This window comes from Meriones unguiculatus, chromosome 2 (assembly GCF_030254825.1).
Source record: "Meriones unguiculatus strain TT.TT164.6M chromosome 2, Bangor_MerUng_6.1, whole genome shotgun sequence".
Lineage (NCBI taxonomy): Eukaryota > Metazoa > Chordata > Mammalia > Rodentia > Muridae > Meriones > Meriones unguiculatus.
In genome coordinates this window covers 102,613,848-102,629,290 of record NC_083350.1, presented here as the reverse complement: position 1 = coordinate 102,629,290, position 15,443 = coordinate 102,613,848, and the positions used below count along the sequence as shown (strand labels likewise).

General features: G+C 38.0%; 1 protein-coding gene across 3 annotated transcripts in view; it reads right to left on the bottom strand.

The window, feature by feature from the left end:
• Positions 1 to 15,443, bottom strand: part of Cep83 (centrosomal protein 83) — a 104,824-nt gene that overhangs the window by 53,548 nt on the left and 35,833 nt on the right. For all 3 annotated transcript variants that reach the window (XM_021645391.2, XM_021645392.2, XM_060377940.1), the window contains 2 exons: positions 10,958 to 11,050; positions 8,287 to 8,418 (listed from right to left, as the gene is read on the bottom strand). In XM_021645391.2, coding sequence (XP_021501066.1) covers positions 8,287 to 8,418; positions 10,958 to 11,050 — 225 coding nt within the window. The remainder of the gene's footprint in view (positions 1 to 8,286; positions 8,419 to 10,957; positions 11,051 to 15,443) is intronic.

The following is a 15,443-nucleotide window of genomic DNA, read 5'->3' as shown; positions in this document are numbered from 1 at the left end:
TCTTCCTTTTTCTTCCTCTTTTAATCAGATTCACATGTCATTTTCCTTGATGTCCTTCATTTGTTTTGATCTTACTTCTTCCTCTCAATTTCCAAAGGTCTTTCTCTAATTTCTCTTCTTTGACATCTATTCAAATCTGCCTGTACTGCAGTTACATTCACATTTACTTTATTCTCTTCTAGAATAAAAACTTGCCTGACAGGTAAGACAATGTTTGGTATTAACCAATTTTGCTTTTCTAAAAGGTTAAGTAGAAGAAATGGACAGAAGCACGTCAGGGATTACCTAGAGTAGCTGGCTTCTTTTTCAAAGGACAATAGTATTACTCCAATTCTGGAGGCACACATAAGAAAAGGCAGTGTACCTAACTGCTCTATCCATCTTTGTTTTTATTGCTTTTACGGTGTGGCACAGAGAGACAGGTAAGCAAACAGGCTCTACAATCAAGCACTTGGGTTATGATTGTCAGTATTTTAAAGCTACTTCTATATATCCTGTGCCTTTTAAGAATGTTGTCACTCTTACCTCTCTGTAAACAATGTCCTTCTAATTCTTTTGTTTCATTTGTTTGAAACAAGATAACACTACATAGGCCAGGATGGCTTTGAACTAGGTAGTCTTCGAGAGGGGATTTCTTTGTGTAGCTCTGGCTGTCCTGGACACGCTTTGTAGACCAGGCCAGCCTTGAACTCACAGAGATCTCTGCCTCTACGAGTCCTGGGACTACAGGTGAGCACTATTGCACCCGGCTAAATAAATAATTAATTATGTGTATAGGTATGTGTCTGTGTGTGGATATGTGCATTGGAATACAGGTCCTGGTCCACAAAGGCCAAAAGAAGGTGTCGAGTCCCATGGAGCTGGAGTCACAGGCAGTAGTGATCCACCCATATGGTTCCTGGGGACCAGACTCAGGTTTTTGATAAGAGCAGTACACTCTCTTACCCACTGAGCCCAGCCTCTCCCCTCAAACTCTTAATCACCCTGACTCAGCCTCCTGAGTGATTATAAGCATGTATCATCATGCCCAGCTTAGTGTTTTTTAAATTAAATCCTTTATTGTCAGATAACGATCAAGTATAGTATTTGTCATTTCAGTATTGGCATCGATTGCTATTTAGTTTTAGAACTTTCTTGGTTTTGATATGAGACAAATGATTTTTAATTGAATCTTGAAAACAGTCTAAAAATGTTATTTTAGTTTGCTTCTTAAGAAATTACGGTTGCAAGGAAAGTGCAGGCACCTCCCTATCACTGCAACATGGTAATGCTTGCACTACACTATCCGCCTCTGATGAAAGGCAAGCAGGTAATGGCAGAGCATCTCACCACTGCCTGGCACCCTGCATCGCCATCTACAACACCAGGCCAGAGTGTGGGAGTACCTTACTACTCAGAGGAACTGTCGTTGCATTAGGACGATGTTGGTCCTATAGGATGATTGAGAAAGCACTATTATACTTTCTGGTAAATACTATAGGACTGGCACAGATCTTCATTAAATATAAAATCAATTCTTAGCTGCCAGTTGTTTTCCACTGGATGCCAGACCCTGAGTTTATTCTTTTAGGGCTAAGTCCTTTGACTTCCTTTATAATTTTTTTTTGAATCTTTGTCCTGGGATACAGTTAGTATGTTTTCAAATATTTGATCTTTTCAAGTCTCACTTGCATACCCATTAGAACCAGAAGAGCATTTAGTCTACAGTTGACTTAATGTCTCATGCATTACAGGATTTTCCATCCTGGCTGGCTGATGTAAAGATAAATTTGGACCAGTTCCATTTTCATTCCTTCTCTGGCTTTATGTAGCTTCCTCATACATAGGCACTAACTAGCAATCAACTAAAAACTCAGGAGCTACCATACAAGAAACTAGTGTTCTCTCACACTCTGTCCTACAAGTGCAATGTCATGGCCTCTCCCAATTCTAAACTCCAATTCCCCAAATCAGAGTAATGACTATATATGCAGCTTTAGCACTTCATCCTTATGAAGTTTTCAGACTTACAGCCAAATATATATTGAGAAAGCATAACATTTTTTCATAAAACTAAAGACATCTATGTTTAGTTCATGAATTCCTTTTAGTTCTACAAATGAGAATATGTGAATTCCTGAAGTCCTCATAAAAATCTTCAAAAACTTCCAAAGGGGGATGGAAAGATGGCATAGTAGTTTAAAGCATTTGTTGTTCCTCCAGCAGACAGGAGTTGAGTTCTCCTCACCCAGAGGTGGCCCTCAACTATGTGTAACTACAGTTCCAGGGGATCTAGCACCATCTACTGACCTCTGCAAACACAAAGGGCATTCAAGTGGTACACATACATACATGCACGGAAAACATTCAGATACATAAAATACAGAAATAATTTTTAAAACTTCCTAAAGAATTTTTGCCAAGAAGGAACACACTAAGGAATAGTCAGTTGCTTTTATCTGAATAGCTTAAAAGCATAATATTGTATGAGTCTTTAGATAATGCAAGAAAATTAAATTACAGTCAAACATTAGAAATATCTATTAAGTTCAATTTCAGTACAGTGAAGTAAAGCAAATAATTCCTGTACAGTAGGTCTCACAGTTATTTTTAGTTTCTCACTACATTGAAAAATTTTTTTCAGCCAGGTGGTGGTGGTACACATCTTTAATACCATAGCACTTGACAGGCAAATCTGAATGTGAGGCCAGCCTAGTCTACAGAGTGAGTTCCAGGACCTCGGTTCAAATTTCAACACCCACATGGCAATTTACAACTATCTGAAATTTCAGTACAAGGGGATCTGATACCCTTACACAGATATACATGAAGGCAGAACACCAATGTAAATAAAATTAAAAAAAAACTAGTGTGTGTGTTATGTTACTGAAACATAATACATTGCTAAAAACTGTCAACAATTATCCTTATGTGAATCATAATTTTTCATGTTGATATAATGTTTTTTTTAATGAATACACCTTACACTTGTTCATTCAAATACTGATTTCTCCCCCACCCCACTCCCAACTCTCTGGTTTCAATCCAGATATTGCATTGTGATACTCGTTCTAAGCATCCTGTCTCAACTCTTGTGTAAACAGGACAAAATAAAGCAACTAGACACATGTTGAGCAGGGAGGAGCCAGAAGACAGGAAAGAGGGGAGGAACCAGAAGGCAGGAGATGAGTGGGAGGAGAAGGGGCAAGAGGAGAGCGAGAAAAGCAGAGCTAAAGGAGAGATCTTGGAGGACGTGGAGCATGAACCAGACCTAAGATTTCACAAAAAGCAAGTATAATGTGGGAAATCTAAATGTTAGGAAACTGAGGGCTTGGAGGTTTAGGAGGGAGTAAATATTGCCCAGCATTGTGTTCTAGGTTAACTAAAAGCCCAGTCTCTGTGTGGTGATTTGGTTTTACAGCTGTTTAAGATTAGCAGCAAGCTTTACTAGAAGATAAACCAATAGTAAATATTAACCACTTACAACATTTTCATAAGACACTAATCAATGTTTATGGCTAGTGCCTGATTAAGATGCTGATTGCTAATGGTTGGGGGTTGTGGTAATGTCTTAAAATGAGGCAATAATGAAATTATCCACATCAATTGACTCCTTTCATGAAGGATGTTTCTATAACATGTTAAGTTATATGATAGCTTACCTACAGAAGAACATTAAAAGTTGGGATCAATCTCTCATACCCTACCACTGCTTCACCAACTAAGTTGATACAATATTGTAAATCTTTTATTGCCATGAGACCCACTCCACTTCAAGAACTACCTTCTTAGGCTGAAGCTGTAACTCAGAGGCAGTGTTAACGTTTCTTGCAAGAGGTTCAATCCCCACCACAGAGCAGCAGGAACCTTCTTTAGTTATACATAAGAAGCAATTCTTTTGCTACTCAAGTTTTATTGTGAAATTACAAAAACTGAGTCACACCTTCAAGTTCTGCTTTGAGTACTTGCATGAGTTGTGTCACCTCTGCAGTGACTCCATCCCTGCAGTCCTGAAACACTCAGTCATCCACAAGGACTATTCAATTCCCAAATTCCTATTAATGTTGTTATTTTAATCTCCTCCTATGAATAAAAAATGTTCTTACTGGCACTCAAATGGAGAATTACTTCCATAAGGTTTCTGATTTTTCTACCCAGTTTCATCAAAGGAATTATTATCTATAGAAATTATAGCTTTGAGGTTGGAGATGGCTCAGCGGTTAGGAGCACTGGCTGTTTTTCAAAGAACAGGGGTTCAATTCCCAGTACCTACATGACAGTTTACAACTGTCTGTAACTCTGTAATTCCAATTCCAAAAGATCTGACACCTCCAGATAGATAGACATACAGGCAAAAAACACCTATGCACATAAAATAGACAGATATAGATCTTTTAAAAAATTATAGCTTTGTGAAGTATATTTCTTAAATAATACAACTTGAAAGCCCAAACCATTCCTCCTTCCAAGACTACTAATGGATATTTGATTAACAGGGATGATAGTTAAGATATAGAAAGGAATCCTTTTATCTAAGCAGTAGGTCAACAACAAGCTTAATGTACTCAGTAAATCATGTATACTGGTATATTGCCATCTAGGTTCCAGTATTCCCTTACAGGGCACAGACAGAACAAATTCCAATCTAATCCTTAAGGGCCTTAGAATTTTGAGAATGGCAAATGAATATTGGTTTCCCCTTACTTTCACCAGCTTATTTGCCCTAAACTAGAAAGTAGGTTTGTTCTTTGATGCCAGGCACTGATTTCTCTTCAAGATGCTAAACAGCATTTTCATCCAACAGAAAGAAGCTTCACTTCTGTAGAAGTCTGTTATTTGCTGTAGCCACCATCATTTTAGCTGGCTAGGGCTTCTAGACACCTTACTGCTTAACCTTCAGCTTCTATGTTACACAGACGGCCTCTTTCCTTAAATCTGTCTACAAGGTTCTCACTTCGTAGCCCTGGCTGGCCAGGTTGACTTCCAACTCGGAGAATCTTACTTTAAATCTTATAAACCAAATTCTGCTAGCGTTTTTCTATAGCTTAACAACTATAGTTTAGATCTGCAAACTTTTCCCCAAGACAAATATGTAAAAGGCTTATTCCTTACTTTAGAGTTATTGGGAGTTAGTAAAAGTTTTAAGATGGAGGCACTATCTCAGGTGCCACTAGCTAGGTGGTCTTCCTCTAATGGCAGCGTGGCCTCAAAGGCGGCCTCAGACCTTCCTCTTCCTTTTTCTTTTTCCTACCAGCTTTGAAGTGAACCAGATGTTCTGCCAGGGTTGCCTCCACAATAATGTGTGGCTATTAAGCCTAAAGCAAAGGGAATTTATCAATCACAAACTGAAACCTCCAAAACGTTTAGACAAAATAACTTTTCTCTTCATAAATTAGTTATGCTAGTGAATTTGTTACAATAGGAAGACAACTAACACAAATTCCTTTCTCAGCCTTCATAAAATTGGAGAGAGCTAGAGCCCACATTATGCTTTGACTTTTAGAAGAATGTCCCAACCATTCTGATCATCTATCCAGGCAACGAAAACTTTCTACATGAGCTATCTCATTTTACTCAACACAGGGATTAACAGGGATGATTTACACTGCAAGGTGAAAACCTGTATCATTCTTCATAACAGACCATTAAGCTTGTCACACTCACAGATCTGTATGAAGCCCTTTACAATTAAATATAATAATTAAATAATATAATGAACTGCACTCTTTTTTTTTTTACATTTTTAATTTATTTATTTTTTATTAATTACAGTTTATTCACTTTGCATCTGAGATGTACCCCCCTCCCTCTTCTCCTCCCAATCCCACCCTCCCTCTGTCGTCGTCGTCTTCTTCTTCTTCTTCTTCTTCTTCTTCTTCTTCTTCTGTGCCCCTCCCCCAGTCCACTGATAGGAGAGGTCCTCCTTTCCTTCCATCTGACCCTAGTCTATCAGGTCTCATCAGGACTGGCTGCATTGTCTTCCTCATGGCCTGGTAAGGCTGCTCCCCCTTCAGGGGGATGGGCAGAGGGGTCTTTTCTGAGACTGAGTGACCAAAAAATGTAAAGCCCCAGCCACCTGGAAAAAGAAACTAACTTAATGCAATCTTTCCCCTGCCTGCTAGTTATACAGTTGCTAGGAAACCACCCCACATGACCAGGCCAGAACTGTTTGTAGTTTTGGTGCCTAAAGTGAACCAATCATTTCAAAAGTCAGTTTCCTTTACCCAATCATGTAATACCAAAGCATGTAAGTCCCTGCTTGTGGTTTTGCCCTATAAAACTTTGTTCCCCTAGACCTCGGGGCCACATTCCTCTCCTGTTTCCACAGGGAGTTTGCGTCCCATGTTCAAGCGTGTATCCAACTAATAAATAAATAAATAAATAAATAAATAAATAAACACCTCATGTATTTACAACAGAGTCTGTTCCTGGTCTTCTAGTAGTCATGAACTTGGGGCGTTTTGGAGGCTCATCCCGGATCCCGAGACTCCAGGAACCTGACTTAGAGGTTTTTTGTTTTTTTTTTTTTCTTCTCCATAATTTTATTTTTCTCATTAGTTACATTTTGTTAATTCTGTATCCCAGCTGTACCCCTCATTCCCTCCCCAATCCCACCCTCCCACCCTCATCTCCTCCCTGCCCCTTTCCAAGTCCACTAATAGGGGAGGACCTCCTCCCCTTTCATATGACTCCCTTTTGTCAGGTATTTTCAGGACTGGCTGCAAAGTCCTCCTCTGTGGCCTAACAGTATTGCTCCTCCCTTGGGAGGTGGGGAGGTCAAAGAGTTCCTGTTAGAAATAGTCCTTGTTCCCCTTACTATGGGAAACCAATTGATTACTGCGCTATCACGGGTCACATCCAAGCAGAGATTCTAGGTTTTGTCCTCTCATGGACTTTGGTTGAGTGTCCATCTCAGAAAAGACCCTGTGCCCAGATACATTTGGTCCTTGTGGAGCTCCTATCCTTTCCACATCAAACTCCCCTTCTTTCATATGATTCCCTGCACTCTGCCGAAGGTTTGGTTGTGAGTCTTAGTATCTACTTTGGAGCACTGCTAGGTAGTCTTTCAGATGCTTTCTGCGGTAGGCTATGAACTGCACTCTTAACAAAACTGAAGCCATGGGATGATGACTAATCACAGTGATAAGCTCAAATCTTTGATAACTTCAAACACAAATTTCTAAAATGTGAGCTGAGATATGAATGTTGGGATATCCACATACAATTGTTAAGCTAACTGATGACTGTGAATTTTTTGACAATTTGCTTGTGACTCAGCTTCCTAAATTTCAAATGAATGTCTTTTCTTATCTTACTGTTAAAATTATACCTAAATAAAGCATTTAAAACTGTGAAAAAAAAATAAAGCTAAATGTGAAACCCATCTTAAATATCCATAATGTTCAAAGACTATTATGCTAAAAGGCTCAAATTATCAAGATGTTAGAGTTTTGGGGGTTTTTTTTTGTTTGTTTGTTTTGTTTTGTTTTGTTTTGTTTTTTTAATGGAACAACCAAGAAACTGTTCACTGATAAGAATAAATCAGTCTAAGCCAAATACTGTGGTCTTAGCTTTTGCCATGGCTAAAACACTACAAATAATTGGTAACTGGTAAAGGACAGTAAGATTATTTTAATTCCAAATAAACACAATGATATAAATAACATGCAGTTATTTATATATAGTATGAAGCTCACTACTATAAACATCAGCCTAGTTTTATGAATGTTAGAATTTTACTTGTCTCCTATCATTAAAAAAAAACTTCAAAAAGTAAGATAATGAAGACAAAAAAATAGTTTTAGTAAAAGTACAAGACAAATTATAAAATGAGTAATACGACTGCCGAAAGCAGAGGTGAAAAGAGGAACATGTGCTGCAGGGACCTGAGAAAGCTGCAGCTGTGGTGTCAAAAAAATAAAAAATAACAGTGAAGAAGAGGGCGATGGCTTATAGCAGCAGCAACAAGGTACAAAGGCTTAAACTCGAGCTACCTAGCTTGGTCCTAAATAGAGAGGACAGTACTAAATAAGGAATCACCTAAGGAATATTTATAAAGAAACTTCTCTGTGTGGCTATGGGCAGCATGACACTGTGTGATGGATCTATTTCAATTGGCTAGGACAAAATAGAACAAATGAAATAAAAAGAAAATCAAAGAAAACCAAAGAAAATCACTCACAAGAAATTGCTGCAAAGAACAAAGGAAAACAACTACTTCACTAATTAATAAAACATAATTACAAAATCAACTTTAATTTGGGACTTAAAACAATCGCAAATAAACCAGTATAACTAATTACTTACCTCTGATTCATATTTCATTTTTTCTTCTTCTGAAATACGAGTAAACTCTTCTTTCTGGTGTTCAAATTCTGACTTGAGAAATGTATGCTCATAGCGAAGCTTATTATATTCAGCTCTATACTTTTCCACTTCCTAAATTACGAAGAGATTGTAATGCATGAAAAATTTGTAAGTGAAATTTGTACCCTCTCCAAAAATCCCTGGACAGTATAAGTTTTTGTTATATTAACAGCCATTCTGAAAGGAAAAAATAAGCTTAACAGAAACACAAATGAGAGCAAGAGTGCTGGCTCAGCAGTTATAATGCCTCCTGCTCAAAGGTTCTGAATCCTAGCAGCAATGTAAATGCCTGATGGACCTGGCAGCCTGCTAGTAACTGCAGTTACTGGAAGGCAGGGAGAGGGGCCTGTGAGCACATTAGCTAGACAAGCTGAATCAGTGAACTCTGGGTTCAAATAGAGGACCTGCCTCATGAAAAAGGTGAAGAGTAATGGGCGCCTGACATCAACTCTGGTCTCCACGCATGCACTTAAACATGTGCCCACCCACCCACATGTGCCCACCCAACCACATGCAAGGGCACACAAACATCATGCATACCACATACATATACTTTTACCCATGAAAAATGGAAAAGATTACAACTACCCTCCTTGGAATGTACCAATAAAATTACCACGCAAGTAATGTTTTGTCTGGTTCTCACTGTAAGAACAGATGTATAACACAAGACACCACCCCTGAATGTATTAGCTAAGAATGTAGCATGTCTTTCAAATTACAGCTAGACTGTAACAAGTATAGCAAAGTATAAGCTATCCCTATCTGAAAGTCAAGCAAGATACACTCAAAGTAGAAAAAGGTTATTTGGACACTCGGTATACTAACCTAAGCTTTAATCAAATATACTAGTCTGAAGAATATATAGCATTCCATCTCTCCTAACCTACAGAAACACCTAGGGTGCTCTAATCTTGCCACCTAACAATCTATAAAAGCTATTGGCACTCTCAATCCTTAACAAGAAACTTAGGCAACAGAGCACTCAGGTATGGAAGATTCTGTTTCAATAAGTACCAAGAAACAAAGCAATAATAAAAGTAAGGCTCCTGAAATAATACAATTTAATAATTTTGTAGCTGAAATATTTCTAAACCAATTTATAAATAAGAAAATGGGGATACTGATGTTACATGAAATACACACCATGATTTTAAAACCTGTTCTTATTTAACTTTAACATACCTTTGGTATGAGTAATCTTACAAAAATTCAATCTATACTCAAAGCACGACAGATACCCTGCCATTAGGATACATTGCTGCTACAAGCATAATGTAAAAAAATCAGGGTTATCAATTAATAAACCATTACAAAAGAGGATTTTTCTAAGCATTCCTGCACAATGGCAGTATTTTTAGACTACTCCAATCTCCCAAAGGGGTCCGTTTTGATGAGAACAATAATGATTCATATATATAAGATCTGATATATGTTTTTAAAAGTTAGCATATAAAATGTCTAGGACAGTACCTAATTCACTTCTCTGCACTCTTTTCCTGTCATCTTTATTAAAGATTTAATAATATAAGAAATCTGGTCTCAACACACAGTAAAAATACAAAGTATTTTTCTTTTTGAGGTTGTGTGATGGTTCTTATTGATGGCCCACTTGACAGTCATCTAGGAGAACACCTCCAAGCATACCTCTGAAGGATTATCTAAATCTGGCTAGCTTCTGTGAGCACCTGTGGGGACTAGGCAGTTGAGGACTGGCCGACTGCAGTGGGAAGGCCGACTGTAAGTGAGGTGTTCAACATGCTGGGGCCTGGGCTGAATAAAAAGGAGAAAGGGAGCTTAGCACAAGTATTCATTGTGTTCTGCTTCCTGGTCGTAGATTCAGGGAGGTCAGCTACCTCGGAACCCTACCACCATGGCTTCCCTCTATGATGGATGGGGCCTTCAACTGTAAGCCAAAGTCACTTCCTTCTCTAAGTTGCTTTCTTTTGTTGGGATAGTTTACAAAAGCAACAGGGGAAGTAGCAAATCCAGTATGCATGAAATACACCCTTCCACTTGACAAATATCATTTCACCTACTGTATATTAGAAACTGTTCTTAGGAACTTGTCAACAAAAAACAAGTTCTTCCTTTCATGCAACTTCCATTCTAAAAGTACTAAACAAAAGTCACAGTAATTAAGCAAATTAGCACATTAGAAGATAACAGGTAATACAGAAGAAGTTAAATAGAGGGGGAAGTAAAATCCACAAGTTTAAGTAGTGGGAGGAAAGCAGGCTGTAATGATAACTGGGGAAATGGGACAGGAAGTGGTCAAAGTAGGCTTAGTGAAAAAGCAACATTTTGGCATATTTACAAGAGATTAAGGAGTCAGCCAAAAGTGATATAGTGAGATATATATACATATATATATCCAAAGCAGATATAGCACTGAGGCAAAGACTCTTGAATCACACCATTTCTTCAACATCAAACAAACATCAGGAGACCAACCTAGATGAAAGAAAAGAGAACAAAGAGATAATGGAAGCCAACACTATGACATCCCAGAGACCACTGCAGGGACTGCCATGAAGAGGATTTGGGTAAATGAAGGATGCTTTTCATGGAGATATGACAATGAATGGAGTTATTCTCCTTAATTACTTACTTCATCAAGAGTCCGAAAACGTTCTCGCATTGGAGCTTCTAATTCTTGTTGTATTTGGGCTTTTACCAATTCCAATTTTTGTGGTGTTAATACCTAATATATCCAGAAATACAAACAACTATAAAAACAAAAATAAAAAATTTTCCCTATTCAAAAAGTCTCTTCTATGACAAATATTTATTAGAGGCATTTGAACACTGGTTGACTTTTATAATCATTAAATATGACTTATCAGGGCTGGGGAAATAGCCCAGCAATTAAAGCCACGGGTGTGGTAAACTGCCTATAATTCCGGACTCAGAAGATGGAGACAGGGACAGCCCCCTCCCTCTCCCCAGAGCAAGCTGACTAGCAAGACTAGCCTGTGTCAGCCACCTCTGGATTTGACCTAGATCTCATCTCAATGAATAAGGTACAAAAGCAACTGAGGATGAGTCAACCTCAGGCCTCCACATGCACGAACATACATGAACGTCTCTTCACACATGCTCCCACAAATATGTAAAAATATGCACACACAAACACACACATACACACAAATAAATAAAATAATAAACCCAATCAATCCCTGAAACAACACTTTAAGAAATCTCAATCTTGATATCAGAGAAACCAAAAATTCCAATTCATATGACTAATGACAATGACTGATAAGCTTAATTTGGGTGGTGGCAACACATACCTTTAATCTCAGCACATAGGAGGCAGAGACAGACGGATATCAGTTTAGGCCAGCCTAGTCTACAAAGTGAGTTCCAGGACAAACCCTTGTCTAAAAAACAATCAATCAAACAAACAAAAAAATCACTGATAATTTTATCATTGTTATGCATTAACTTGCCAGCTAAGTCTATTGTGCTAGATACAAAGACTGGTAGCCTATTTTCTAAAAATAAAATAAAGGTATAATTATTTGTTATGCAAGAGAAAATTCTTCAGACTTTCTTTTAATAAAAATGGGGATTAATACAATTATACTATAATTTTTTTTTGATTTTTTGAGGCAGGATTTCTCTGTGTGGCTTTGGCTGTTCTAGACTAGCTTTGTAGACTAGGCTGGCCTTGAACTCAGAGATCTGCCTGCCTGTGCCTCCCTGAGTGCTGGGATTAAAGACATGCCTCAATGCATGCCTTTAATATTTAAAAAAGAAAATTTTAATTATTTTTTAAGAAAAGAAGACTAATTGTTGTTCTGAACAACAAAACTATTTTGGCTCTATTCTGTCATACTTTCTTATAGAACTCTCTTTAGTGATAATTAATATTTATGTGAGCAACATATGGGCAGATTCCTTGTCGTTAAGCTTTATCACTATTTTTCCAACACCTTCCATCACAGCCTACCGTACAGGAACTAGTGATTTCCTGTTTCATGAGTCAATGAAAAGAACAAATGAACAATTGCTGGCTTGAAAAATAATATAGCTCCCATTTATATAAGTTTCTTTGAAAACATGAATAATGTTCAGTTTCATTCGTTTATGCAACATTCCACAGTTGTTGAAAATACCACAGTCTACTGAATGAAAGTCTTCTAAATATAAAACATTATGTAATGTATGATAATTTACGTACCATTCTATTCTGAGTGTCTTACATGCAGTAATTGAGCTAAACCCTACAAAGAAGCTACATGGATGCATACAAAGAACTTAAATGACTTTCTAAAGGTTGTAAAGACTCAAACGAAGCATGCATCTTCCCATAATAAATTCAAATTCTGGCATGACAAATAAATCGTACACAACAAGAAAGTAGCAAACAAGAGCTATTAAAAACTAAAACCGGAATAAAGATATTTCAGGTAGACAAATGAATGTGCACAAATGGCAACGTTGAAGCTTCAGCACCAGCAAGCCAAGTGTGTGAGCTCAGGTCTATGAATTGCTCTCAGGAGATGGAGATGAGAGTGTGCTGAGTGCGAACATCAGATATATAGGGAGACTGAAAACGAGAGGAGAAGAGAAAAGACTGTGGCGGGAGGGAGGTACAAAGAAAAAGGAATATTACAACAGTCAGAGTTTAAGAAAAACAAAACAAAAGCTTCAGTGGGAGAAAAGCTGTAGCTATGAGAGGGGATGTGAAGAAGCTAGAGAAATCAGGCATGGCATCATTTACGGTATCAAGTCCAGGCGACAGCAGAGCTATACTAAGGAGGATGGTAACTAGAATAAAGTAATAGGGTCTTGTTTTAAACAACTTAATTTTTAAAAAGAGAGAAGCAGGCAAACCTAGAAAGAGTAAGGAAATCTAAACTAAGATGAATAAAGGTATTGCAGAATATAAATTTCAGTGTGGTAAAAATATGAGTTACACTTTTAAAGGATGTAACAAAGATACATACTAAATTAGTTAAAACTAAAACAATCTGGTCTTACTTGAATTAATGTGCAGAGAGTGACAAAAGACTGAAAGAAAAGGGAGAACCTAACACAAATGGCCCAAGGATGATAACTGTGCTAAATACATGAGGATGCACTATACCACTTCATGTTCCTGTACATGTAGGAGATTTCCATAATTAAGAGTTAATTAAAAATGAAAGGGTTTTAGGAGCCTTTCTGGGTTGCCTCACCCAGCCTTAATATGAAGGGAGGTACCTTGTCTTACTGCTACATGATATTCAGTGTTTGGTTTATATCCAAGGGAGGGCTGCCCTTTTCTATTTATAGAAACAGAGAAGAGCGGATGGGGATGGAACATAGAGGAAGTGGGGGTAGGTACTGGGAGAAGAGGAGGAAGGGAGAAACTAGCTGGGATGTTAAAAAGATAATAATTTGAAGGGGAAGGGTAAGATGAAAGGTTTAAGCCTCTAGCCAAAATGATATAAAAGCTAGGTATATCAAATTATGGAGAAAAAGAATTTCAAATGGTTTTCAAAATACCAGACAAAAGGCAAATTTTCAAATGATAGAAAACAAAGATGAACACTGAGAGGCCCCAGGGCATGGAGTGCAAAGTGGACACAAGCAGAGGCTCATAAAACTCCCTATCTTGAAGGAACACAGCTGAGAATTCAAGGAGAACAGAGTGATTAGAGGTGCAAACAGAGGCAGGGGGTAATGTGCACAAAGAGCAGAGGTGTGCAAGAAATTTAGACTACTCAGTACAGCACTGATTCGCACCTGCCTGTAAGGAGACTACTCACGCCACAAAAAAAAACTACCTGAGAAGAGAAGGAAGAGAGCACTGGGCTTCACACAGCCAGTGAGTAATTCCTGTTCCCCAAAGCCACAATGAAAAACTTTCACAAACTGGATCATCATGTAGGTCTTGCCTCAGCAGTGGGAATAAGTAGCATACTAATGGCTTCTCTAACCTAACACCCAAAAGCAGAGCCTAGAACCATAAACCTGTTTCCAAGTGACTAGACGGTGTCCCAGAACAAAGATCAGGAATATTGAGAGGAGCACAAAAACATCCAAACCTCAACAAAGTAAAAATCAGCTATTAATTAAGGCCTGAACTAGGTGGGTGGAGAAGTCCAGGAATGCCCTGAGGGGAAGGGCCACCTTACAGCATTCTTTCCCCACCCACTAGAGATAAAGTTGCTAGGAAACCGGCCCATCCCCCTAGGGAGGGACACCAGGTCATTATGGTCTGGGGACCTTCTTATAGCCAATCAATTCAAAATGTAGCATTTTGACCAATAGATGCTTGCCAGGCAGGAATTGCCCCTGCCTTGGGCATGCTGGGAGGGACCAGAATCTATATATCACCTAACTAACCTGAGCATGGCGCTCTTGCCTCCCACTGCTTCAGCAGTGGGGGGTGTGGGCCCAAGCTGCAGCTTGTAATTTACAATAAAAAGAACCTCATGTACTTACAGTGGAGTCTGTTTATTCTTGGTCTTTTGGGGTTCATGAACTGGGCAGAACAACTCCAAGGTCACAGAGAAAGACCTTAAAACAGTTGTTATGTTGTTATAAGTAACCATAACTGAATCCCACATGTTCAAAAAACTAGAGAGGAGACTGAATGGGCTAAAAGATAAGAAAAATTTAAAGGACCATAATTATAGAAATGAGATTTACAATTCTGAGTTTGAAAAAATACTGCCTGGGATTTAGAATAAACAATGCAGAAGAAAACATCAATTAACATGAGTGAAGTGCAAGCCATAGAAGTTCTGTGAAACAAAATACAGGAAAATAAAAAGAGAGAATAAAATTAAGTTAATAGAATCTCAGTAAGACAGGAGAAAACTAACTTAACACTTAAGTATAACTTAGATCTTCAAGAAAATTGTTCAAAAGTAGCTAAGAGCAAAAAAGGCAAAAAAGACCATGCTATGTGAAACATAAATGAGAAACCAATAAAACAACATCCTTAAGAAATTAAAGGGGGGAAACTATCAACCAAGAATCAATATTCAGTGAAAATATTTTTACAAAACTTTTTTTAATTTATTTATTTATTTATTATGTATACAGTATTCTGCCTGCATGTATGCCTGCAAGCCAGAAGCGGGCACCAGATCTCATTA